This window comes from Pseudonaja textilis, chromosome 4 (genome assembly GCF_049901715.1).
Source record: "Pseudonaja textilis isolate UNSWEBS1 chromosome 4, rPseTex1.2, whole genome shotgun sequence".
NCBI lineage: Eukaryota > Metazoa > Chordata > Lepidosauria > Squamata > Elapidae > Pseudonaja > Pseudonaja textilis.
This window is the reverse complement of record NC_141993.1, coordinates 24,469,905-24,497,767: the sequence shown is the minus strand read 5'-3', so window position 1 is coordinate 24,497,767 and position 27,863 is coordinate 24,469,905. Positions and strand designations below refer to the sequence as shown.

The 27,863-nt window shown below is 39.3% G+C and overlaps 2 protein-coding genes across 4 annotated transcripts in view; one reads left to right on the top strand and one right to left on the bottom strand.

Annotated features, from left to right (window-relative positions):
* Positions 1 to 56: 56 nt before the first annotated feature.
* LOC113442813 (interferon-induced protein with tetratricopeptide repeats 5-like) lies at positions 57 to 5,764 on the bottom strand. Its single transcript, XM_026710608.2, has 2 exons — positions 5,655 to 5,764; positions 57 to 3,434 (listed from the first exon to the last, which is right to left on the bottom strand). Exons 1-2 carry the CDS (start codon positions 5,657 to 5,659, stop codon positions 1,991 to 1,993), a joined length of 1,449 nt encoding a protein of 482 aa, XP_026566393.1. The 5' UTR covers positions 5,660 to 5,764; the 3' UTR covers positions 57 to 1,990.
* A 6,222-nt stretch (positions 5,765 to 11,986) lies between these two features.
* Positions 11,987 to 27,863, top strand: part of LOC113442775 (putative lysosomal acid lipase/cholesteryl ester hydrolase) — a 45,890-nt gene continuing 30,013 nt past the window's right edge. Inside the window, exons 1-3 of one of the 3 annotated variants that reach the window (XM_087932392.1) lie at positions 11,987 to 12,020; positions 15,527 to 15,638; positions 25,911 to 26,028. In XM_087932392.1, coding sequence (XP_087788518.1) covers positions 15,534 to 15,638; positions 25,911 to 26,028 — 223 coding nt within the window. In that variant the 5' untranslated portion in view covers positions 11,987 to 12,020; positions 15,527 to 15,533. Of the gene's footprint in view, positions 12,032 to 14,438; positions 14,781 to 15,526; positions 15,639 to 25,910; positions 26,029 to 27,863 lie in introns of those variants that run through there. The other 2 variants (XM_087932391.1, XM_087932393.1) reach the window with 2 other exon arrangements.

The window sequence follows — 27,863 nt, the reverse complement described above, 5'->3', positions numbered from 1 at the left end:
ACATGAAGCCAGCTGAGATACTGGATGAAAGTTTGAAGCATGCCAACATTCAAATGTTTGCCATTATAACACACATTAGCTATTTATTAGATTGTGCAATACAGTAAAAGAATAAAGTATAAAGAACCGAAATATAAAGAAAAATATGAACCATAACTTCTTCCTTCCTTCCCTCCTCCTTCCTTCCTTTCCTTCCTTCCATCCTTTCTTTCTCTTTTTTCTCTTTCTTTCTTCCACTTTCCTTTCCTTCATCTATCAATCAAGCAGTTACGATCTCACTTTTTTCTGCCTTTTTGCCCCTTACGTTGTAATTCCATTCTCTTTCTCTTTTAACCCTTTTTAGTCCCTAAATCCCCAAATCATCAATTCAGTGTTCCCTTTTTTCAGCAAAAAGCTCATATAAGATGTCCAGTTTTTCAAGAAGATCATTACTGCATTTTGGCCAGCTTTGCCATTTTTGCAGGTTCTCTCAATGTTATAATCTAACTTTCCAAGGGCGGGGGGGTGGGGGGGAGGGGGCATTTAATTATTCTATCTTTGTGCATACATTAATCAGGTACTAATTTCCTATGATTTTTTTGCTAGATCAATGTACATAAAACCCAATAGAAACAATGCTATTTTCAGCATATTAGTTCACTAGCAGGGTACCCATGCTTCACTATGAAACTATGTGATCGGGCAAGTTTTGGGGGAGGAAAATAAGGGGGGGGGAATTGTGCCTCTGCCTACCAGCTTCCATTGGTATTCATCTGGCTAGCCGCCTGTCAGTGTGTGAGTTGAGGGCTGTTTGGAAACTGAAACAGTATCTGCTGTGTGAACAAGGAGACAGCAAGGAGCCTGGGTGTGCTTAGCTCAAGTGTTCTGTACTAAAGCTGGTTGCTGCTGTGAAACTAAAACTGAAACTCCTGTCCTCTGCTTTGTATTTGGAACAGATTTCTATTCAGGTGGGGAGGGAAGTAGAACTCCTTAAGCATCAGAGTCTGTTAATAATAATATACGAAATACTAACGCTCTGATGGTCATTTCGAAAAATCCTTTCTTAGTGAGCATCTAAAAGCCAAGAGGAACATAGGTGCCAAGTTTGTAGGCTTTATGGCTCTAGAGATTTTGTGAGGATGCGTGAGTGGTATTTTGCTTTTATATAGAGAGATAATAACTTTTGCATCATTATTTGGATTTGTGCCCAAAATTTCCTTGCTTTGTTACATGCATGATTAGAAGGTCCTTTCTTCCTTTTCATATCCCCAACCTTGGTTTGATATTCCTTTATCCATTTTTGACAGCTTGGCTGGTACTTTATACTATTGATACATCAATACTGCACAATACAAAAAAGATGCTGAGACTTCAGAAAGAGTGCAGAAAAGAACAACATAGATATGTAGGTAGGGGGCTGAAACATATGATGAACAGTTGCAGGAACCAGGTATGTCTAGTCTAACAAAGAGAAGGGTGTGGGGTAGGATAGCAGCCCTCCAATATTTGAGAGGCTGTCACAAAGAAGGGGAAGACAGCCTATTCCCTAAGACACCTCCGAATTTAAGACAATGGATTAAAAGTTATCAAAGAGAGATCCTGCCTAGAATGGAAAGGCTTGCTTTCAGAAGTTGTGGGAGCTCCAACACTGGAGATTTTAAAGAAGAGATTGGGCAACTGTTTGTCCAGGATGGTGGTTTCCTGCAGTGGGTTAGACTAGAAGACTTCCAAAGTGCCACCCAACTCTGCTTATTCTATTCTATTCTATTTTCCATATTCTTATTCCTACTCTACATTCTTATTCCTATTCTATATTCTTATTCCTATTCTATATTCTCATTTCTTTTCTATATTCTTATTCTTATTCCTATTCTATTTCTATTCTATTCTATTCTATTCTATTCTATTCTATTCTATTCTATTCTGCAAAATGAAATATTGAAATGGAGTAAGCAGATTGACAACATCTGCTCATACATTTTTAAAACCAGTATTCATGAAACATTCCCACTTAAGCATATGTTGGTTTACGAAGAAGATTCAACTTCAAAATTGCACTGGAATATTCTTCATTCCAAGGATCAATGTTCAAGGCTTCTTCATAGGCTTCCCCTGCTTGTTCCATTTCTCCACTGAGCTGATGAATAAATCCAAGAATGGCGAAATCCGCAGCATTGGCTTCTCCTTTCCTGATTTTCTTCTCCATCAATTTCTTCAATATACACTGGCATTTATCTCTCTCAGAAGAGTCGAATTCAATCTTCAGTGCTGCAAGGTAGTGTTTGATGGCTTCTGATTGCGACCTTCTGTAAAATTCTTGAAAACGCCCATAATTGAAATGGAGCTGTTGCTTCTCTAAGGGAGTTAGGTTGCTTATGGTAAGGAGCTTCTTCTGGTATGTTTCCTCTGCTTTTTGCAGCTGTCCTTTTTCTGCATACATCTGTGCGAGGTCAATATTAGCATAGAAAAACCTGGGTTTACGCTCCACCACTTTTTCAAAATAAAAAATGCACGATCTGATCAATTCCTCCATTTTATCAAACCTGCTTTTCTTTTTCATCGCGAAATACTGTGCTCTATAACAAAGGCCAATTTGATGGTACAAGAATCCAGCATTTGGGGTCAAGCTCAATGCTTTCTCCAAATGTTGCAGTGATGTCTCTACATCTCCTTTCTTTCTGTAAAATTTGGCAGCGTACCTTAATACATAAGGAACGTCAGGATGCTTTTGGAGGGCTCTTTTAATCCACTTTTCTCCTTCTTTCATTCTGCCTGCTTCTAGGAGATTTACTGCAAGTAGAGGAACAACAAATACATCATCAGGATTCAGTTCCACTGCACGCTTCAAAGGTTCCAGGGATGACTCTTTCCCTGAATGGTTTTTGGAAAAATGATCTTCCATGCGGTATACCGTGATAGCATAGCCTGAGTTAAATTCTGGGTTTTTTGGTTCTTGTACCAGGGCTTTTTCAAAGCTCTCCTTGGCCTTATCATAATACCTGGCTCCAAATTTTAGGAGCGCCCAACCCTTGTCACAGTAGATCTGTGGGAGCTCCAGCTTATAAGGAGACTCACCTCCAAGTTGCTTGCAGATGCTTTCTACCTTCTCCAGGTAGGCTTGGGATTCAGTAAGATTGCCCACGTGGTAGTGCACCCAGGCATAGTTGCCCCAGGTCACCAGGCTTCCCTTTTCAACCTCCCCAGGGTATTCTAGGGGCACAGCCTCTTCAGCTTTCTGCAAGTTTTCCAGGGCTTCTTCCTTCTTGTCGTTCAGGAATTTCACATAGGCAAGAAGGTTGTAATTTCGAACTTTGGATTTATTGGTTAAGAACCGGATCTGCTCAGCAATTCTTTCCTCCAATTCATCAGGATGAATATGCTCTTTCTGCAACTCCCAAGTAAAATGGCATTCAAGTTGTTGGAGAATCTCCTTTAAACCTTCCCGGGAGAGGAGACTGCAGGACAAAAGGAAAGAGAATGAGAGACGTGTACAATTTGCGGACAAAGAAATTCAATTCAAGAGTACGTTTTATACTACTTTTTAAACTACCTTTTATTTAATGTATAGATAGAAATCAATTAGCGATAATTAGGCTTTGTATCTAGATGGTATTCCTTGGTTATACCGTGTTTCTCCAACAATATGCCCCCCCCACCAGCATGTTTTTTAGGGATAAAATTAAATTAAATCCCTCCCCCCAAATTTAGGCCTATTTTAAAACATGCAAAATTGGGGAGGAGGGTGGCGGGGGGACTTGCCTTTAGGAGTGCCCCGCGGGCAGCTACACCTCGTCACCAGCTGCTCCTAATGGCTGATCATGGCGGAGCAAGGATTGCTCCCTACCACTGCTAAGCGCTTTTGCTGCAAACCTGGGTATGGTGTTGGTTGCAGGCTGGGTCAGCAGGCAGGTGGCGGTGGTGTGGATGTCGGCCTCGGCAGGGCACTTTAAATCACGAGACCTTCAGCGCCCGCCACTGCTGCTTCCTCCGCCACTCTTGCTTTCCCTTCGCATTTCTCCATCGGCAGCATTTCAGCCACTTCTTGGGCGGGGGAGCCGCCTCTGTAGCTTCCATGGTTCCCACAGGCGCTGCCGTTGTTGTTGTAGATGGCGCCAGAGCCAGCGGGAACTGTGGAAGCTACAGAGGGAGCTCCCCCGCCCGAGAAGCGGCTGAAACGCTGCTGATGGAGAAATGCAAAGGGAAAGCAAGAGTGGCGGAGGAAGCAGCAGCGGTGAGCACCGAAGTTCTCGCGATTTAAAGTGCTCTGCCGAGGCCGACATCCACACTGCCGCCACCTGCCCGCTGACCCGGCCTGCAACCAATACCATATCCGGGTCTGCAGCAAAGAGACTTGGTGGGGGTAGGGAGCCCTCTACGTTCCACCATGATTGGTCATTAGAAGCGGCAGGTGATGAGGCATGGCTGCCCACGGGGCGCTCTAGGCAAGGGTGCGTGGTGGTGGTGGGGGAGAAATTAATTCACTCCCGAAAAGACAGCCTAGCTGTTTTTTCAGGGCTCAAAAAAAATAAGACCCAGCCTTATTATATGAGAAACACGGTATTTTCCCGTTGTAACCTCAGGACTGCCTGTATATTAAACTTTATGCCTGCCCAAAATGCATTAAAACTTATATGACTGTGGTATGATCAGTGTTTATCATCATTGCAAAATAAGAATGAACTAGAATAGGGGTCGCCAACCTTTTGGACCTCAGGGACTACCAAAGTCATAATTTTAAATCCCGGGACCACTAATATGAATTTTGACTGACAGTAGCTTGCTGACTTTCGTGTGAGAGAGAGATCTGATCTAACCTCCCTCTCTCTCTCACACACACACACACAAACACACGGAGGCAGAGGTGGGATTTGAATTTCTTAACAAACTGTTCTTGGGCGACCACTGAACTAGAGAAATCTTTATTAAAGTATGGTCCCAGAACCTCTTGAGGTCCCTCAAGACCTTCTGAGAAGTCCATGTAATCAAAATTATTTATCAAATATTGAATTTTCAATTGGGACAAGAATTTCCATCATAAGTTGTTGCAGTCCTAAGTTGAGACACCATGTGGGCTTTTTTGCTGGAAATCGGTAAAAAATATTCCAAATCATGATCACATGACTGTAAAATATTGCAACCGGTAGTAAATGTGAGCTAGTTCCCACACAGCTGGTTGTGTGATATTTCTGACAGTCATAAATGGGAGTAAAGGTTATTACTTTTTCCAAGGCTGTTATAACTTTGAGCCATTGTTAAATGAATTATAAATTGAGGACTACCTGAAGAATATTATCTTTTTTCATTTAATCTATTTTGAGATCTAGTTTAAAAAACCATTTCCCTAACAACTAATCTCCCTCCCTGTGCTCGCCGGTACTATTTATATTAGAAATACTAAATTGTGCACGAAAACTATCTAGTAATTGGCTCTGAGACTTAATGTTACAGATTTAATTGGATTCATTGCAGTTGATTTATACTCCGGATAATTGCTTTAAGTTCCTTTACGGCATTATACATTTAAAAAACAGACTGTGCATTTTTTTTTTCAAGAAAATACCTAATCCTATAAAAAGAAGCTGAAACTTTGCATAATAAAAAAGAGCTTTTTAATGCTAAATACTTTATAAGTAAAATAACTGAGGAGGATAATATGTTACTTCTTGTTCACTTACCTCATATTGCCTGGTTAGAAGGTTTTTTTTAAGAGAGCTTGCTTGGTCTCTTTTCCCGATGATCTGGTTTGAAATGCTGAATTGGTTTGTTGCTACTCGCTGATAACTTGTCATAAAGAGAAAAGAGTTTTTGGTTTCCTGTTCCTAGAAAAGGAAACTGAAAGTTGCTCTATTAGCCCACCCAGCTGTAGAATCAGTTTTTATTTCTTATGGTCCTGCTTGTGTTGTTCCGGTACAGTGATGATAGAAGATTCTGCATTCTAGCAGATTTTTTTCTGTAAAGAAATTCTGTATTTGATTTGTTGTTAAACAGCAGTGCTAACGGTATGATGAGTGGGGCTCTCTTGTTCTTGAAAGATGTGACATCCTTTAAAAAAACACACGATCTGTTGAAAGTTTCATTTGTACTGGCTTTGTACTGTTTTCCAAATGAAAACGAATGAATTACCGTATCCAGTAAGCTTCTGTGCCCAAATCAAAATATGTAGGAGCCCCGTTTTGTGGCTTGTCACCACAGTTTGGCTTGGTGTGTTGTATGGACCCCTGTTTGTAATTTAAAATGTCATAGCTATTACTACAAATTGATGTGCTGTGGGTGTTAAGGCAATTTCTAATGACACTACATGAAAATATAATCCCAGAGTCTTCACTGTGGGGGATCCACATGTTGACCAAACCTTGAATTGGCAAAGCCAAATGCTGGATTTGAGGGTTGTTTTTTTTTTTAATGCAATATGAAGTTGCATGGAGATCTATTTTATTGGAAGATGTAGGGCTGGGATTTTTTCTCTCTCCTGGTGCTCAGGATTGCTGCAATATGTTTTGTGTTCATCTGTAGTGTTCTTAGATGATGTCTCTGGTGAGAGGTTGGATTGTTACTTTGGTAGTGGAACAGTTGATTGGTGTGGGTGGGTTTGATCGATTGCATTTGTAGTTTGCTGTGACTGATGAGGATATCCAGGAAGAGTAGCCTGTTGTCGTTTTCTTCACTCCTGAATTTTATACCTTTGTTGACAATGTTGATGGTTTTGTATGTATTCTCTAATTGGTAATCTAGATGGTAGAGTTGTGGGTTGTGGGACGTCCCCCCCCCGAAGAATGAAATATTTTGAGGAATATTAAAAAGGCAAGATATTATATTTCTCCAAAGAGAGAAATGGAGAAACATATATTTAAGATGTTTAAGCAACCCCCACTTTTTCTTAATAGTCCACAGCAGATGACAGCACTTAAGGAGATAAAGAGCTTATTGAAAGAAGAAGCCATTATCTAGATGATTCTATTCATAAGCAAAGCAAATACTGCAGGCAGAAATCCATTCAAGACAGGATATTTTGAAACTGCTTGTAACAAAATTTGACAGCAAAAACAGATAGGAAAAGAAACAGCCCCTCATCCAAGATCCAACACAGGATGAAAGCCATTAGCCACAATCGGAATTGCCCAACACCCTTTCAGACCCTTTCATTGCATCCCTCCTAGAGCAGTAAACCTGGAAGCTCAGATAAGCAGTAAGCCAGAGGTTGACCAGATTAGCTCAGACGTAAACACCTAGGATTTGCATTTTCTCTTTTGCCTATAGAGCCAGCTAAGACCCCTAGATAACCCCTACATGACCCCATAGGATTCTGACAAGAGGCAGTAGAATATTAAAGGCCATGTTCTGGCACAGGAACAGGATGCTCAAATACAAAGTCCAAAGAAGGTATAAAACCCCAGCCACTCTCAACTCCATTTTGTCAGCTGCCCAGAATCACACGTGGTTCTACTTCATCAATAAACCTTCTTTCCAATTAGCCTCGATGTCTCCAGTGTCTTTCTCCCAGCTTGGATCTGAACCAGATGGATATTTCTCCCAACAAAGTCAGTATCGGAGGTTCTGCTCTATAGAAACTGACTTACATTTCACTTGCTGCTCCACACCGCTGGAATTCAGATAGTCCCACACAATAATAAGCATAACCTATTTCGAATGCAAAACTCAATTTACGGAAAACTGGTGGGCTTCTAAGGGAAAAGGCCTGACATGTAGCTCAAAGATCAAGATATTCGCAACAGAGACAAAACTTTTATTTCTATCAGGGTGGCAATGAAATACCTATCAGATTCACAAACATGTTTATTCCTTGGTTCAACCGGAGTTTTTTTCTTCTTCAGTTCAATTCTTAGAGACAATTTAAACAAGTCCCTGCAGTTTTCTTGGCAAGATTTTTTAGATATGATTTGCCATGGTCCCTTTTCTACAGCTGAGAAAGTGACTACTGGCCTAAGGCCAACCAAGTGGCTCAATGTTTGAGGGAAGAACAGAAATCTTGGTCTCCTGATACCTTAACCAGTGCACCAAACTGTCTCTCTGTTTCTCCTTTCCTGTCTCTTCTTGATGCTCAAATACAAAAGGGGAAACATTTCACAATGCCTCCTTGCTATGATCAAATACCACTTTTGCTAGTAGTTTTTTGGCCACTTAAAAGACTGAGAACAAACCCGGCTCAGTTTATCCCATGCTTGCATTTAGCAGGGGCATCTATAGACAACATACAGCTGTGGCTTTACTGTGATAGTTGATCAGAGCTCCTCCTTTTTATGTGCAGCAGCTTTAGCATTTAGGATCAGAAGTAAGTTAGTTGCTTTTGCATTAATACATAATCCTTAAAAGGGCTCTCCAGTAGGGACCCTGCCAGGGTCTAATTCAGACTGGAAATATAGCAAAGGAAAATATTTTTCCCCATTCTGCTTTGTCCTGTTTTTCCCACTGGAAATGGCTGCTTGCAACAAGAAAACCCAAAAGTATACATATAGACTGGGTGAAACCAGGGTTACTAGCCGCAACTGTGAGAGGGATCTTGGAGTCTTGGTAACCTAGAGGTGGAGCTTTTGCCTCACAATCAAGGAGGCTGTGAGTTCGATCCTAGGTAGAGGCTAATATTTGAAATAGACTTTCCAAGGTCAGTTTAAACTCTGTTATTCTATGTTCTATGGACAACCAATTAAATATGAGCCAGCAGTGTGTGGCGGCAACAAAAGCAGTCAATGCAATCCTAAATTGCATTAACAGAGGGATACAATCAAGATCAAGTGAGGTACTAATACCACTCTCAAGCCTTAGTAAGATCACACCTAGAATACTGCATCCAGTTTGGTCACCACACTATAAAAAAGATGTTGAGACTGTTGAAATATCCATCTGGTTCAGCTCCAAGTGGGGAGAAAGACACTGGAAACATGGAGGCTGATTGGAAAGATGGTTTAATGAAGCAGAACCATCAGGCAAGGGTCCTGGTGCAGCTGACCACATGGAGTTGAGAGACAGGGTTGTCCCCTGTTGCCACTATTGTTTGTTCTGACCTTGGAACAGGGGTGGTATTCTCCCGGTTCGGACCGGTTCTATAGAACCAGTTGTTATGATTCTGCACAGTTTGAGAACCAGCAAATGGTACCCGTGGCTGGCCCCTCCCCGCCAGTCCTTATTGCGCAAGCGCAACATTGCTGACTGCGTTCTCCCTCTCCCAGCCCACTCTTTAAAGTATTTTATTTTTTTCTCTGACAATCAGCTGTTCCGATGATCAGCTACTGGGATCTCCCTCGCTTTCTTACTGTTTCACCCAGGAGGCTTCCCGGAGGCCCAGGAGACAAGGGGGGCTTGTGGGGGGGGTGCAGCTCCATTCTTTGCCTCCCTGAGCCCCAAGGAAGCCTTCTGGGAGCAAAAGTGCCCCCCCCCAGGAGGCAGAAAAAAAGGGGGGTTGCAAAACCACGCCCATCCAGTCACATGGCCACGCCTGCCTAGCCACACCTACAGAACCGTTTGTTAAAAATTTTGAATCCCACCCCTGCCTTGGAAGTACTGAATAAAAACATTAGACAGGATAGAGAAATAAAGAGAATGGAAATAAAAAATGAAGAGTATAAACTACAGGTTTTTGCAGATGATTTAGTTTTTATCTTAGAGGATCCACTGGAAATGGGACCCAAACTATTAAGGATAATAGAAGAATACGGTGAAGTGGCAGGTTTGAAAATGAACAGAGAAAAAACTAAAATGCTAGTGAGGAATATCACAGAAAAAAAAAAGAATTAACAAAGAGATTGGATATTCAGGTTACTAAGAAAATAAAATACTTGGTGATCCTGTTCACAGCTAGGGAAATATTTTGGTGACGTTAATTAAATAATATTGAAATTTATATGGCAAGGGAAAAAAGTAAGAATAAACTTTAAAATGTTATAGGACTCAAGGACGAGGGGGGCGGTTGGACTACCTGAGAACTATATCACCAAGCTGCGGCATTATCTTGGATGAAAGAATGGATAGTATTAAGGAATACAAGGTTGTTGACTTTGGAAAGGCATGATTTACAACTCGGTTGGCATGCATTTCTATGGTATGGGAAAAATAAGATATATGGTTACTTTCAGAGACATTACATAAGAAATGCCTTACTGTTAATATGGGAGAAAACAGAGAACAACACTATTTGAACTATTTGAAAGTACCCGTCTGGATTTCCACAATGGAAGCACTTAATCACCTGAACACTTTTAGGGAAATATTGTAAGATACAAGGATATCTTAAATGAAAGAGATGAGCTTAAAAGCAAACAAGAATTGGACAAACAAGGGATAGATACAATTTGGTACTCATACTTGCAAATACAGGTGAGATATGAGAAAGATGTTAAAGCATATGGCTTATACAAAGTATTGACAGAATTAGGTAAGATACTAACAGGAACAGAAGAAAGGTTGATAAAAAAAAACCATACAGCTACCTATTAGGCATTAAACTAGAAGATGAAGGAGACAATGATAGCATGGGCAAAGAATTTTGGTTATAGAATAGCACTTGATGACTGACAGAAATTATGGGATAGAAATTATAAGGTAACAATGTTAATTGCATACAAAGATAATTTATACAAAATGTTTTATATATGGCATTATGCTCCAGCAAGGTTGGCAAAGATATTTAAAGATAAATCAGCAAATGTTGGAAATGCCACCAAATACCTGGCACATATTACCACGTGGTGGACATGTGATGAAGCTAAAAAATATTGGACAAAAGTATGCTGATGGTTGGAAGAGATGATACAATGTATTGATTTAAAACCAGAAATCAGAGGTGGTATTCAGCAGGTTCTTCAGCAGGTTCTGGAGAACCGGTAGTGGAAATTTTGAGTAGTTCGGAGAACCAGCGAATACCACCTCTGACTGGACATTTTACAGTATTCTTTCTCTGCCACGCCAGAAATATTCCTGTTGTGGGGATCTTACCTGAAGCTTATAGCAAAGAAAATGTATATTTGATTATTCATGTGATAACTGCAGCGAGAATCATATTTGCTCAAAATTGGAAAAAGGAACAGACTCTTACTAAAGAAAATGTGATTAGAAAAATATTAAAATGTGCAGAAATGAATAGATTAATACTTCTAATTAAAGAAAGAGAGCAAACTAAATATTATAAGGTATGGGAACTATTCTATCAATGGTTAGAGAAAAAATATGAAAGCTAGATATCATTAATGGATTAGTTAAGAAGGACAATTTTTTTAACCGAAATAAATAATCTAAGAAGAAAGATAGTGATATTAAGTACAATAAGCATAAGATTAGAGAATAATACTATGTAATGAATATGTAATGGATATGACTGTAAACATTAACTGCATTGCACAAGATACTTGTAACCAGAACAAATGAATGCAAATGGAAGATGTTTATAATAAAAATAAAACAAAACATTTATTTAAAAAAATGGGACACAGTCATGGTCATAAATATGAACCAAGTTGCCAAGCATGGTGGGAGCCATGCTGCCAAGGTCGGAAGTGCGAAAAATGGTCACAAGTCACTTCTTTCAGTGCCAAGTTGTAACTTTGAACGGTCACTGAAGGAGCTGCCCGTATGTTCAGGCAGGGCCACGGGGCGGGGCGGGGGGGGGGCAGCCTCTTGTGCCAGCCGCTCTATGGTTGCCGAGGGCCCAGCTGCAGAGCGGAGGAGGCGGCTGCCCTCTTTCCGTCTCTTCGCAGGAGCCTCGTCAGGGGGGAAACGTCCCGAGAAGCGCTTTAGCACCAGCCGCCCTGCGCGCGACAGCGGCAGCGGCAGCGAAGCGTAAAAACGGGCACGAAAGGAGACGAGGAGCCAAGAGAAGACAGGGAGGCGATTCCCTCAGCTTCACTTCGCTCCCAGCTCCACTCCGGTCCCTGTCGGGGGTGTGAGGGGCGGAGCGTACTTTCTCCCCGGGAACGCTGATTGGGCAATACGCATAGTGGTTTGGCCCGCGCTGCGATGCCGGGGCGGAGCGCTTAAAAACAACCCCGGAGTCAGCGCAGGCGAGGTTTCTCCTCCTCTGCCTTCGCCGTCTGGTCGCTTCCCGGTGAGTTTCTGGCTGCTCTTTTCCTCGTTTAGCTGCAGGGCGCCAGGGCGTGACTCGAGGGGAAGCCCCGATCAAATCGTTGCATATGAAGCTTCCCAGGAAAATGGGATGCGGGGAGGGTGGTTGGGAAACGTGTGTTTTCCATCGGGTTGGCGGCTCTTCAAATGCGATTAAGGGCCTTCTTTGGGGAGGTGAAGAAACTTAATGTGGTGTGTCCCAAAGGTGCTTTTTTCGGGAGGCAACTGGACTTTCTTGGTTTTTTTTTCTTTTGAAGACATTTCTCTTCTCATCCAAGCAGCTTCTTCAGCTCTGCCAGGACAGTGAGGATTGGAGGGATTGATATTCCTTGCAGACAGCTGGTAATCTGCATCCTTTAGGAGACCAGCTGTCTGCCAGGAATGTCAATCCTTCCATTCCTCACTGTCCTGGCAGAGCTGAAGAAGCTGCTTGGATGAGAAGAGAAATGTCTTCAAAAGAAAAAACAAGAAAGTCCATTTGCCTCCTGAAAAAAGCATCTTGGGGATTTTTGAAGGCGATATGAAGTGCTTGGCAACCATACGGAAGTAGTCTGCCACCAGCCTTTCTGGAGTATTTTTCAGATCTCCTAGTAGTTTAAGCTATAAATTCCCTATTCCAACAGCCTTCCATCTAGTTACAGGCCAGGTTTCATAAAGGTCTTTTTTGACTTAAATGAAGGCAAATATATGTGCCCCAGAATAATGTTGCAGGATCCAATCTGCGTTGGACCAGTGTGTTTTTTAAAATTTTGCTCCCAAGCCCCAGGCTAACTACAAATAAAAACAAGTTTTTGGGACTTCCGGTTTGAAGAGCTTCGGCGACAGACAGAAATCCGAGATCGTGCAGGTGGTTGTTTAAAAATTTATACAATGGCACCACTTCTGGATGAATTGAAAATGGAACTTAAAATGTACAAAGAAAATGCACAAGAAGGGAAGGGTTCTTTTGGCTTCGTTTTTCAATTCTTAGAAATGGAGATTTGGAACTATGAGAAACAGCAAGAAATGACTGCAAAACAAGAAGACTGGGACAAAGAAGCAGCCATCTTTAATGAACAAGCAATTTTATGTGGGGGAGAAAAATGAAAGGGGGGAAAGAAGATGGAGAATTTAAGACTTAAAAAAACAACCAAAGTAAAGAAAAAATTCAAAAACTAAGTATAATACTGGAAAGCAACAGAAAAGGGGAATACAGGAGAGAGAAATAGAGGTAGAGAGACAAAGGGGTAAAAGGGGGAGAGAGAAGAAGAGAGGGAAGAAGAAAGGAAAAGAAGTTACAAAGGACTGGAGCAAGATATAGAGAAACAGGACCTATTTAGAAATAATGGGTGAAAATCTAACTGAAAAAGGGATTCTGTAAAGGTACATAAGATTGTATTGTTATATTAGTAATAGAAATAACTTTAGAAAATTGGAAACAACGTATGATTAAAATGAGGGATAAAATAGTGTAATTTAGTGAAATGTTTGTGAATAAAATAAATGAGAAAATTGAATTAGGAAGGAACGGGAACATTTTAATTCGTTAATGTTTTATAAAATATAAGTGAAGGGGGGGAACTAACTATGGAAAGCTTATAATTGTTCCCATAGAAGTATGATATTTAATTGAAAAGTAATATTAAAGATGTTAAGACTTTAATGAATATTAATATTAATAATAGAATTGAATTGGAATGGAATGTTGTTTCAATTATATACTTTTATAATTTTTTCTTTTTTTAAGAATACAGTGTGTATTTTAAGAATGTACCAAGCAGAATCCGAATGGATGTTGAATGTTACAACTTTAGGGAAAAGATATAAAGGCGTCATACTCCAATCAGTAACTACAGGAGAAATTTTGTTTAATGAGAAAAGATAATAGATAATAGAAACAAGACAGACAAAAAATATAAATACAATGATTTGAATTGAGATGAGATAATTAAAATAAAATTGAGAAAATTAAAAGAGGGGAGAAGCTATGCAGAAAATGTAAAATAGTAATAAGGTATGGAATAGAATATAAAAATGAGCATGAACCTGAATTTGTGTCTGTACGAAGAAATGTAACCCGGGATTACGCTACTTTCAAAAAAGATGTTTTATTCGTTTTTTTTTTCTCTTTGTGAAAACTTAAATAAAATTTACAATAAATAAATAAAAACAAGTTTTTGCTATAAATTCTGGCATGTTTGTTAAAGATAACAAACATAACCGCTGTGGTTTTTTGTTGTGCTTGTTTCAGTGAATTGATTCAACATAGGATTTACAGTACAAAATGGAATGAAGGTGTGTTCATAATGTAAGGCAGGGAAGTTAATTTAGAATTGTTAATTGAAGTTGCCAACATTATGTCAAAAACTCCCTCTGGGCATTCCATAACTGTTTGTTCTGCATTTTACCAGCATGTCCTGTCTTTTCCAAGCCAATATCAAAGTACGAAATTCTCACCTGCAATCGTATGATCATCATGCCAGATCAGATTCACCTGCCGATTTCCATAGATCATAGCAGATCATAATATAGTAGTTCAACCTGTAATAGTAGAAAAGCCTGGGAAAAATCTTCCAGTCAACTTAAACCTTGCTGAAGGTGTGTGTGCTTCCATCCAACTCTCAGACTGTTCCCTACCTAAAAAAGCTTTTTGCATGCAGGGTCTGTACAGCCCAAGACAGCAATTGAAGACTAGTATTGAATGCATAAAGTTGAAAGGATGGAAAATTTACAATTCTGACAATATCTTTAAGGTTAGAACTGTTTTGTTTGTGACTTCTAATTCTGGTCTTGAGACATTTTTATTGCAGAAGGAGAACAGTGTGTCTCAATCAGAATCCTTTGGGTCCTTTCTGATATATTATAATTTTAATTTCCATTTTCAGCAGTAACAGGGAAGTGACTTTTATGGAGGCAGGTGAATTGTGTAGCCTGTCATGAGACTTATGAAATGCTGTCATGAGACTTGTGAACAGGCCTTCTGGGGGAAAGGTAGCTCCACCATTGAAGACATCCTCTTTGAATAAGGAATGAACAAGTGTTTTATCAGTCAATTCTTTTTTATCTTCTGAAAAACGCCACAGTCCTGGTGATTGAGCTTCATTCCAGCTCCGGTCTTTTTTTCTCTCTCTTAAAGGCCTCTTCTTGAGTCTTTTCACATCCACTGTGTCTTGAGCTATTTTTGGAGTCCTACACTGCTCCATACTTTAATTGCCTCCTTTTTGGATGGGAGGAGTTGCTTTTACAAATGTGGAGATTTTCCTGAGCAATCTTGTCCCCCGCCCCAGCGCATAAATGGTGCTTTATGTTATTATTAGAGTTGGAGAGCTTTTAGAGCTTTTATCTAATGTTTCTGTATAGAACATAAGAGAGCTGCAGCTTCAGTCTTAATGTGGGTGTTAGAGGAGGTTGATTATTACTGTAGTGTTTGTGATGGGATAGTCTTGCATATTTGTGCTGAGGAGATGAACCTCCCCTCTCTCCCTCTCTCTTTTGCTAGAGATAAGATGTGGCTGCTAATAATCGCAGTGAGCTTGTTCCAAGGCCTGGTAAATTCAGCAATGCTTGACAGGAGAAAAAGTGATGTGAATCCAGAAACATCCATGAACATTGTAAGTTGTTACTATTATCACTTCAATTTCAGACTGTTTCAGTGATTGGTACTGCATATTAAGTCTGTGATGAATCTTTTCATGAAGTTTGATCTTCATTGAAAATTTGGACTGCAGAGGAAAAACACTCTGTTCTTAAGCAAATTTTCCGCAATTGGGAGCAGTTTAAAACAAGTAAAGCAAAACAATGCAATAAACTGCAGAATTTGTAAAGTGCTCAGTGGTGAGTTGAGTTCTTGTGAGATACATATCCAAACAGGCAAACATGTAGAAGAAGAGGGAGAGCCAAATGAAAGAAAACGTTAAAAAATTATGGTATTTATGTAGTTACTTACCAAATACATCTAAATTATATTAAACCAAAATATCTTTACAATCCCCAAGTCATGTCACAACTTTTGAGCATCCCTAATGTTTGGAAATTTCAAGTTGAAAAATTTGACCTGCCTCACTGGGGATGGTGTTAAAAGAGTTATCAGTATAGAGTTGTTCGGTTGCCACAAACAATCCAACTCTCCACGAATTCCGTTGACTCGTATCTAATGCCAACTTAGTACTATCCATTGATTGCCTAGGTTCTTGTGAATAGGGTTCAGCAATAAAATTTCTGAACTCTACCTAATGTATGGTCCTGATTCTTTTCACCTGATTGAATGTTCCTGATTTTCATTGTAAGCCAAAAGTCAGCGTGTTTACCATGGATGTGATTGGATGTACATATGACTCCCATTGTATCTGTCTTGTACAATAGGTACATAGAGTGACATATGGACACTGCTTCTCGGCAGTTGCTAACATTAGTCAACTGTGAAGGTTGAAGCATGTTGATGTTTGCCAAAGCTATTGGTCAAGTACACAGATGAATTGCTTCAGCTTTATTGCTTAGTTTTTGTTCAACAATCATATGATGTAGCTGATTTACATATTTATACAACTTTTTAATATTCCATTTAAAAAATACTTTGTGATTTCTCCCCATCCTTTTGTACATTGAACTTGCTTTTTTATGTATTTTTAGATAAGTGAAATAAACTTTCTAGGCTTGTGTTTTCCAACCTCTCTAGATATTTTGAGAGAGCAGAAAGATGGAAATTAGCCCTAAAATGTAAGGTGGTCTAATTACAAGCTTGCTCCAAACAGAAGGAAAAAAATTCTACCAGATTATATTTTCTTGAAACCAATAAAGGGTAAATCTGGAAAAAGTACAAAAATAATTGTTTATGTTTATCACTTGCTTTACAAAGGACAATTCTAGAAGAAAACCAAGAAAATAAATAATTGAATTAAATCTAATGGACAGCTTTCTGAAATAAAGGACTGGGTTGTTGTTTTTTTATAATAAGGACAAATGGACAGTGCACATGTGCAATGCGGCCAGAGTGCACACAGAAAGTTTAAGACGATGGCATGATAATGTGGTTGAAGGTCCCACCCAACATGCAGTGCACATAAAAACAGTCCATGCTTTGTTCTTATTGTCATAGCCACCTTCTCCTAGATCTGCAGAAACACCTGAATTTAACTTTGTCTTTTGCATTGACATCCTACCAATTGCCATCCTTAACCCTCCATAACCATTAAGGTTGATCGCCAAAATGTTATTTACCCCAATTGCTAAGCTTTAAAGAAAAGAAGGTTTTCAAAGAAGGAGCTAAAACTTTCCAGTACTAAAATAAGGCTGGGGGGCATTGGAGTCGGATACCTGGGTAGGTTTTCTCCAGTTTGTGTGAAGGGTTGACTTCTGATTCCTGATTTTAATTCACATATACTTTGCTTTTCTATTCTATCAAGTGTCAAGTGGCTAACTTAAAAAATGAATTAAAATGACAGACTCTGTTGAGTTAAGAAGAGACTATAATATTGCTACTGAAATGAACAAAAGCCCTGCCTAAAAAGGGCAGCTTTGGTCTCATGGTTAAGACACCAATTTAGAAACCAAGAGACCGAGTTCCAGTCCTGCTTTAGGCATGAAAGCTGGATGGGTGACTTTGGGCCAGTCTCTTTCTCTCAGCCCAACCCATTCACAGAGTTATGATTGGGGGGAAGATAGGATGAGAAGGGAGTATAAAGGTATATTTGTTGCATTGAGTTACTTATAAAAATAATAAAGATGGAATAAAAATAAATAAAAAGTTTTCAGGTTTCCTCCATATTGAATGAATGAAGATCAGTGCCATTGATTAGAAATTCACCTTCCAGAGAAACTACTATATTATTGGTACATCTCTACATCTACAGATCTTAATAGTTGGGTTGTTCCAAAGAGTAGTAGTAATAATGCTTAAAGAGGGCTGTAAAGCCCTGTGTATCAGTATATAAGGCCACGTGTTATTGTAAGCACTGGGCAACTAGTCCAGATCTTTTCAATATAGACATTTTGTAAAGTAGTTGTCACATTTGGCACCAGTAGTTACTTTTGAATGCTTTTCAAGGGTGGTTCTTCTTACAGTAATACAGAAAATAGGTTTGTATGTATACATGGCTATCTATGATATCTGTGTCAATCAGTAGCAACAGAGTAATAATAGTGGTCAAGTTTGAATCGCTTTTGAATCAGTTAACCACTTATCACTATTCAACTTACCAAAGAACTGGGGGGAGGGATTGATGAGAATTCAGACACTCCAAGAATAGACTGTGTAAGCCGAGATACACCAAGGTCACTACTGCAGGTGTCCGACAAAGACAAAACAAAAGCCTTATTCATTATTGGACGGTGTGATCATGATGAGGAAGGGAAATCCAATGTTTACCTATGCAGTGTTGCATGGGAAAAAACATAGAGAGCAGGTTTTAATTTCTCAGTGCCAAAAAGGTGTACTCAAAAGTTTCACTTTGGGAATTTTGAAGTTTCCGAGAGTGCTTGCGTTTTTTTGGGTCTGCTAGTTGGACTATTGACAGTAGCACTCTATGTAAAGCACCAAGTGCTCTCTGGGCAGTTCACAATGGCAGCATATTGCCCTCAACATTCTGGGTCCTCATTTTCTGACCTTGGAAGGATGGAAGCCTGAGTCAACCTTGAACTCTGTCAGGATTTACCACATTCAAACCACAAGTAGGTATATAGAGTGGCATTTGGGCGTTACTTCTTTGCAGTTGCTAAACCATTGTTAAGCAACTATGAACACTGAAGCAGGTTGATAGTTGCCCTAGTTAAGGATCATATACAAAGATGAATTGTGGTCATCTGACAGTTACAGCAATAACTCTAATATTTTTTTTTTATAAACTTTATTGGTTTTACTTTTAAACAACAACAACAACACAGCTACAAAGTATATACAACAAAAAGACGAACAGGTCTTGGCATGGGCCAAGAGGGAAAGAGAGGAAAGCTTGAGAGAGGAAAGAGGGAAAGGGAAGGGAAGGGTGGGGGGGGAAAGTGGGGAAAACAGAAGTAGAGAAAACAATTATAATAAAACCATATTTTTGTGACTGTCTGTAAGGTCTTTTCTTCTTCCAAACTATTGTCGGCAGTGCTTTTCTTTATCTCTGCCTCGGAGGCCTCGGCCTTAATTTTCTTAGAGGTGATCTATCTTTGATTAAGCCAAAAGGATTCCAATTGCTATAATAGGTTGAAGATTCTTTATTTTTTAATGCTTGGGTTAGTTTGTCCATTTCGGCGCATTGTAAGATTTTCTGAATAACCATAAGATCAGTGGGGATAGAGGGTAGTTTCCAGCACTGGGCAAATGCCAGTCTGGCTGCGGTTAAGATATGGATTGTAATATACTTTGACTTTTTGGATATTTGTTTATCAAAAATTCCTAGAAGGAAGGACTCTGGTTTGTACTCAATTTGTTCCATGGTTATTTCCTCTAGCCAGTGCCTAATTTTTTGCCAGTACTTCTGGGTTTCCTTGAATGACCACCACATGTGAAAGAAGATACCTTCTATGTATTGACATTTCCAACACTTGGGGCTCGTGTTGGGGTGCATCTTCACCAATCTCGAAGGGGGCAGGTGCCATCTATAAAACATTTTATATTAGTTTTCTTTATAAGCTGCTGATTTTGTGATCTTAATGTTCCTGTTCCAGATCTTTTCCCATTCTGCTAGGGTAATGCTCCGACCCACATTTCTGCTCCACGCAATCATATTTCCCTTGACAATTTCTTGTTCTAGTTCTGTTTCTAATAAATATTTGTAAAGTTTAGATATATTTTTTTTACTTGGTCCTAGTAGAATTTTGTCTAGGGTCTGTAATTTATTGTAGATTCCAAATTCCTTAATGTCTTGTTTGTATTTACTATGAATTTGAAGGTACACCCACTGATCAATTATAAATCCTCGCTCTTGCAGTTCTTGTCGTGTTTTCAACTTTCCTTGTGGGTCTAATAAATTTTTTTACTTAATCATTTTGGTTATATCCAGATTATTAGGGTGTACTATCGCTTCCATTGGGGATAGCCAAATCGGTATTTTTAAATAAAGCTTTTTACGTACTTTTTTCCAATTAGTTAATAAAGAGTCCCTGATAAGATGCCTATGGAAATATGATTGCCTGGGTTTCCCAGATTCCCACAGAAAGGCATGCCATCCTTTCTGCATATCGTGGCCTTCTAATACTAGTGTTCTTTTGTTGGTTAGGTTCACCCAATCCTTTATCCATAGTAGGGTGGCTGCCGTATGATATATTTCCCAGTTTGGCAAGGCTAACCCTCCTCTGCTTTTCAAATCTTGTAGGGCTTTTACGTTAATCCTAGCTTTTTTCCCCTGCCAAATAAAATTCAATGTTATCTTGTTTAGTTCCGTAAAAAAAAATTATTTAGTTTGATTGGTATTGTCTGGAATAAATATAGAAATTTTGGCAGAATATTCATCTTAATCAAAGCAATCCTGCCCAATAAGGAAAGTTGTAAATTGCTCCAAAAATCTAAATCTTTCTTAGTTTGTTGGAGAAGTTTATCATAATTGTTTTCTTTTAACGATTTGCTTTGTGGAGTTAGCCAAATTCCTAAGTATTTAATTTTTTTTGTCACTTGTATTCCCATTGTTGTCTCTAGCTCTTTATTCTGGTCTCCTGTTAAATTTTTAGTCATTAATTTTGTTTTTCCCCTGTTTATTTTAAATCCCACGACTTCTCCAAATCGTTCTAGTTCTTCTAATAAGTTGTGTCCTTTTTCTATGGGCTCCTCCAGAAAAAAAACCAAATCATCTGCGAAAGCCTGTACTTCTTCTGATTTGATCCTCAAACCACTAATTCTCAAATTTTGCCTAATGTACGTCAGAAGAGATTCTAGGGCGAATATGAAAAGCAGAGGGGAGAGAGGGCAACCCTGTCTTACCCCTTTTTCTATTTTTATCGGGCCAGTTTGTTCCCCATTTATTAGAATGTTTGCCTGTTGAGTGTGGTAAATTGTAGTGATGACATTTTCAAATCTGGTGCCAAGATTCATATTATATATTTTTTGAATTAAGAAATGCCAATTTAAATTGTCGAATGCTTTTTCAGCATCCAAGAACATAAATGCAAATTGTTTTTCCGGGTGAGCTTCATAGTATTCTGAAATGTCTATCACTGTTCTTAAATTATTCTTAATTTGTCGAAATGGGAGAAATCCGTTTTAATCTTCATGGATATAAGTGTTTAAAACCTGTTTTAATCTATTGGCTATTATAGAAGAGAATAATTTATAATCTGCATTCAGGAGCGAAATTGGTCTATAATTATTAATAAGTCTGTGGTCAAGGTCCTCCTTCGGGATCAGCGAAATTAAGGCTCCCCTCCACGAGTCCGGCATCTTGGCTGCTAACAGTACCTCATTAAATACATCCAGCATCAGTGGTCCAATTTGTTCTATGATAATTTTGTAAAGTTCTACGGTATCCCGTCTGGTCCTGGTGCTTTATTGTTACTTTGCTTCTCTATTGCTGACTTCAGTTCGGACCATGTTATATTTTGGTTTAATAATTCTATCTCTTCCTCTCCAATTGCTTTGTCATTCGCTTCCTCCAGGTATTTCATTATTTTATCCTCAGAGACTTCTTCTTTTTTGTATAATTTCCCAAAGTAATTAGAAGTGATCTCTTTTTTCTTCTCTATCTCCTCTTGCATATTGCCCCCCTCATCCATTAATTGGTGTATCAATCTTTTTTCTTTCGTTTTCTTAAGTTTGTGGGCTAACCATCTCCCTGGCTTGTTTGCATGCTCAAAGTAAATTTGTTTAGTCATTTTCAGATTAATCTCCAATTTTTCTTGTTCCAGTAAATTTAGTTTGTGTTTAGTTGTTATTAACTGGTTCTGTATTCTTTGGTTTTTGGGGTTCTTTTGTAATTGGGTTTCTAAATCCTTAATTTCTTGTTGTAAGTTACTTTGTTGGGCATACTTTCTTTTATTTCTCATAGCATTGTAAGAGATTGTTATTCCTCTTATAAATGCCTTTAATGTGTCCCATATATTTTGTTTCGAAGTTAGATCATTATTATTTTCCTTTAAGAAGAAGTTCAGTTCTTCTTTCAGTTTATTATACTCATTTATTAAATGAGTGTTAAAAGTCCATCTTTTCTTTGGTTTTCTTCTACCCCTCCAGGTTATTTGAATTGGGTTGTGGTCAGCCCAATCATTTGGTAAGATTTCGCTATCTTTGATTTCATTAAATAATTCACCGTTTATCCAAGCCATATCTATTCTTGTCCAAATTTTGTGTGGGTTAGAATAATAAGTAAACTGTTCTTTTTTGGGATTTAATTTTCTCCAGATATCTACCAGATTCATTTCATTCAACATATCCTTACATGGCTTAGAGAATTCTCTATTTCCTTTTTTGTTCTTACTCCTATTACTATGATCCTTCCGATAGTCAGCAATAGAGTTAAAATCGCCAATCAGAATAATATTACCATTTTCAAATTCTGTTATTTTTTGATGGAGATGTTTAAAAATTTACCTTGATCATCATTTGGGGCATAGATTACTACCAGTAAGAGTGTAATGCCATTAATCGAAATTTGTACCACCAGAGTTCTTCCTTCAGGGTCCGCCCAGATTAACTCCGCTTTTAAGTCATCTCTCACATAGATTGCAATACCTTTCTTTTTGTGTTTATCAGCTGGTGCTGTAAATAATTTTCCCAGTTTCGGACAATCTAGGAATTTCTCCTCACTTTTCCTAATGTGTGTTTCTTGTATGCAAATTATATCAACATTTTGTTTTATTAGTTTGGTTAGAATCCTTTTCCTTTTAGCTCTTGAATTTAGGCCGTTTATATTAATGGAAAGAATTTTCCTTCCTTCGTCCATTTACTTAAGTCTGCCTCGCTTTTTGTCTCGTAACTCTACGGCTCTCTTCTTGTGATTGATATGGAGTTGTTTCTTCTCTTTCTCGTTGTAAGTTGTCTTTCCCTTGAATTTGGACAGGTCTTTCTTCTTTGTTCCTGTGGCGGTTACGATCTTCCTGCATATTCCTTTGGATTTTCTCCCTAGTGAGTTGATCCTCCGTGGTTGTTAGCTGTTCTAGGAAGTTTTGTGCTTGTTCTATTGAGTCTATTTTAATTTTTCTTCCCTTCCACGATATTAGCATCCCTTCTGGGATTAGCCATTTAAATGAGATTTCATTTTTATTTAAGCAATTGGCTAAAAATTTATATTCTTGCCTTATGGCCCTCACTTTTCTTGGAATCTGCTTGAGAATTATGATCTCTTTGCCCTTATATAATATTCTCTCATCTCTGGCCTTTCTATGTATTAGGTCTCTCATGCATCTTCTTGAAAAGCGGATATGGATCTCCCTTGGGCAATTGTGACGCCTTGCATAACTGGTGTTCACCCTATAGATTTCATCAAATTCCTTGAGTAAGTCATCTTTCTCTTTTTCAACTAGTTCAGCCAACAAACCTGCCATTAATTGTTCTAATTCTTCATTTTTGGATTCCTCCACGTTTTGGAACCTTAAGTATGCAGCTGCTCTGTCCATCTCAAGTTGGACCAAGGAATCTTCCATTTCTCTATTAACATTTTTAAAATCTTCCTCAGTCCTTTCTAGGTTTCTCTCCGTTTGTTCCGTCCTCTTCTCTATTTCTTTTATTTTTAATTCAGTTCTTTCCATGGCCAATTGCATTGTCCCAACCCTATCTTCAACTCTCTGTATATCTGCTCTCATCTCCTCTTTTAATTTACTCATTTCTTCTTTCAGTTCGCTAATATCTGCTCTGGTCTCATTATGATTCCTAATCATAATCTCCTGCATTCTAGACATTGATTCTTGCATTGATTCTTGCAGGGATAATAATGTCGCTTGTAGGTTGGCATTAGTAACAGTCAGTTGTTTTTCTCATACCAAGGTCTCTTCTATAGTTTTCTGCGTTGTTGGGGAGGCAGTTGCCAGAGTTGTCATCAAGGTCTGGTTGTTCTTCCTTCCTGTTTTCAGGGCCGTGGTTGTTGTGGAAGTCATCTCTGCTAAGATTTGTTTTTGCAATTGGACAATGTTAAGAATATTATCCCAAATCACCATTCGATATAATGGCCCTTTAAGTGTGGTTACAAATCTATTTGCTAGGCTTACACACCAGATAATTTTAGGTCTCTTTCTTCGGCCCAATCTGTCATTCAGGCAAATTAAATTCCAATTCAATAGAGAGTTATCAGATACTATACAATACTATACAATAGATGCTATACAATAGAATGCAAACAAATATTATGTATTATGTATTATATATTATTCTCTATATTAAATTCAAATACCGGAGTTAATTGTATTTTACCCCTAATAAATCATACTTGTTTAAAGCATACAACCAACTCTAGAATATCTCACTCTATATATACTTTTGTCCTATAGTGTATATTAATATTTAAGATTACATTTTATCTGGGACAACCCTATTAACAGTCCTTAAAATTTTTATATATCCAAGAGAGTCAATCTGTAAACCTTAATAACTGTAACAAGCAGTTTGCCTTTATACTTGTATTTTTAACTATTATAGAAAAAAAGGAAAGAACAAAGAGAAAGGGAGAGAGAGAAAGAATGCAGGAAGAAAGGGGTCTTTTCAATTTTAGGGAATCACAAAGCACGTATCTGTAGGATTAGTTCCATAGAAAAACAAGTCTGAGTTGGGGCTGGCGTTTTAGTCTTATAGTCTCTCCTCCTGGGCGCACCAAGGAAGCAGGGGGAGGAAGTGCTGACTAATTGCTGTCAGCAATCAGCGATCAGTCTTGGCCAGGCTTCCGTCTGTCTCTTCCTTCTTCTTCTTCCCTCCTCTTCTTCCCTTCTGCCAGCAATTGTCAATCTACAGTCACTTTGGGCATCTGCCTCAGATCGATCACTTTAAAAATCAGTTTTGTAGGCAATAATGCTAAAAGGAAAGGATCTTGCATATAAAAGTCAGTACCTCGTTATCTAGCTCTCTACCTCTCGCTCTGCCCTCCTTCGCAGCTAAAATCCTCTCCTAGTCTTCTAGCCTTCTCACGCGCTGATCCGAGATGGCAATCCACTCCTGAGCTTTTTAAATTCCCACCGCCTTTTTCTCTCCTTGGCAACGCTCCAATCCACACTTTCACTCTAAGTGTCGAGCCACTTTATTCCCCTTTCACTTTTCAAACTGCTTTTCTGGCTGCTTGTCTCCAGCTTCCCCCACTGTTACTCACAATGAAACAGGGAGAATCAGACTGATCTCTCTCACGGCTTTGTAGTCCTTCTGCCTTTTTCCGCTCAGACCCTTCAGGCAGTCACTTTTTGCTTCGTCAGATCAGTGGCAGACCGGACTTTGGAGCCGCCATTAGCTGGCAGCTGGTTCAATCGCGCTGGTCTCTGAGGCTCTTCCTTCGTTGCTGGGGAGTTGCCTACCCACAAACAGCAACCCGGGGGTCCTCTATTCTGACACGAAGCGGGTTTCGTGTATCCACTGGGGATCCCTCCAAACGCGAGAAGAGGTGTTCGAAAGCCCCAGCTGGGCTTCTCCACCTCTGGACGTCCCTGTCCTGCCACCGGAAGTCGTGAAGCAATAACTGTAATATTAAATGAACTTTTTTATGTTTACCATAAAACCTTTGTGACTGTTTTTTCATCCTTTGATATATAGAATTTGCTTTTTAAATGATGTGTGTTTAGATAAGAGAAATAAAATATCTAGGCCAGCCATTTTCAGCCTCTGTAGATATTTTAAGCCAACAAACTTCAAAATTCCTAGCTAGCGTTGCTAAAAGTTTGCAATACTAGGAATAGCGGTCCAAAACATTGTGAGAACATTAAATGGGTGAAGGCTGGCCTAGGCACTTTAGAATAACTGAATAATGAACAACACTATCTTTGATTTGTTTCTCTTTTAGAGTGAAATTATTTTATTCAGAGGATATCCCAGTGAGGAATATGAGGTGGTGACAGATGATGGATATTGCCTAAGTATTAATAGAATTCCTTATGGGAAAATAAGTCAGAAAACCAAGGGTGAGTATGTGTTTGTAAACAGATAGTAGAGTATTATGAAAGTATATAAATCACTTAAAAATATTGTCCTTGTTAAAATGATTGTTTCCTATTTCCAATATATTTTAATTTGTTTAATTACTCTGCTCAGTTCAATAAGGGCATTAGCCCAAGAGATTCTTGTGAACTGTTGAAATGGAATGGCCTGAATTCTACTTAGTGCTGATCTTTGTGCCTAATAGAGCCCTATGCAGAACGCTATAACCGTGTCTTCTAGACACAGAGCTAACCAAGTACATGTTGGATAGAAACCATATAAAAACTTCTTCAAAAAGGAAGCTGTGATACAGTATGATGGGCAGCATTTTGATCATCTGTTAAATTCAAGCACTGCAACCATTAAAATCCTGTTCATTTATCTAGCTGACTAAACACAAAAGGAGAGACTATCTGTATATTATATAACTCTTCTTACAAATCTTGTTGTCACGGCCCTTAACTGGACCAAACAGTGCATCACAAGGCAACAATTTTTGAACCAAGATACCTCAAATGGGCTAACTTAGAGTGGGGATCCCCAACCCCCTGGTCTCTGGACCAGCACTGGGCCCTGGCATGCCAGCAACCGGGCCATGCAAACAAGCCCTATCTGCAGGATTCAGGCAGCACATGGAAACACACCCCTCTGGTCCACGGAAAAAACCTTCCTCCACAGAACTGGTCCCTTTGAAGCACCCCCATATGATCATGGGATCAAAATTCCCAATGCTTTCCTAGACCAGTGGTCCCTAGTCACAGTCACTCATGCCCTAGTCACTTCCCCTCTTGATTATTGCAATGTGCTCTACATGAGGCTGTCCTTGAAGAACATCCAGAAGCTCCAGTTGATGCAAAATGTAGCGGCCTGCATGGTTTTGTGCAGACCCTGGTGTGTACATGTTTCACCTCTCCTGCGGGAGCTGCTTGGTTGCCGATTTGCTTCCGGGTGCAATTCAAGGTGCTGGTTGTCACCTTTAAAGCCCTTCATGGTTTGGAACCCAGTTATCTGAGGGACCGTCTTTTTCCGGTTACATCTACCTGACCCATCAGAGCGGGGAGGCATGAAATGCTGCGGGTCCCATCCCTGAGGGAGATACACCTGGTGGGAGCCAGAAGAAGGGCCTTCTCTGTGGTGGCTCCCTCTCTGTGGAACATAATTCCCCCAGAGATTAGAATGGCCCCCTTTCTAATACTCTTCCGGAAGGCCCTGAAGACCTGATTCTGCCAGTGGGCCTGGGGAACCCAGAACAGGATGGAGCCGATCAAATGGCTCGTGTGATCTGCTGTCGTTGGGGTGGGGGATGGGAATTGGGAAGTCATTATTTATTTTTTTATTTATTTTTCCTGATTTTGTTCTTTTGTACTTTATTAATTTATTTGATTCTTTTTGTTAGTTTTTATTGGGGTCTTTTTTAAAATATGGTTTTACATTCTGTAAGCTGCCTCGAATCGGCATGGGCAAATAGGCGGCAATATAAAGTCAATAAATAATAAAAATAATATGCTGACAGCATGAGAGAAGTATACAATATACACAGTCCACATAATGGTAAATAAAACTTCTATGGAAATTTGGGAGACCTCTCATAACTGGATGTCCAATCTCGCTATCCAGGCGTTGCTTTGGAGAAATCTTTTAAGAAACCAGAGAACGCACATCATGGTCAATCTTGCACAACATGTTTAATACTTCGCATACAGGCTTCAGAATCGCAACAAGGGGAATCTTTCCATCCCCACTGATACAGGGTAGAGCAGGGGTGTCAAACTCGCAGGGGTGGGCATGGCCTGCACGTGATGCATCTGGCCCAGTTTGA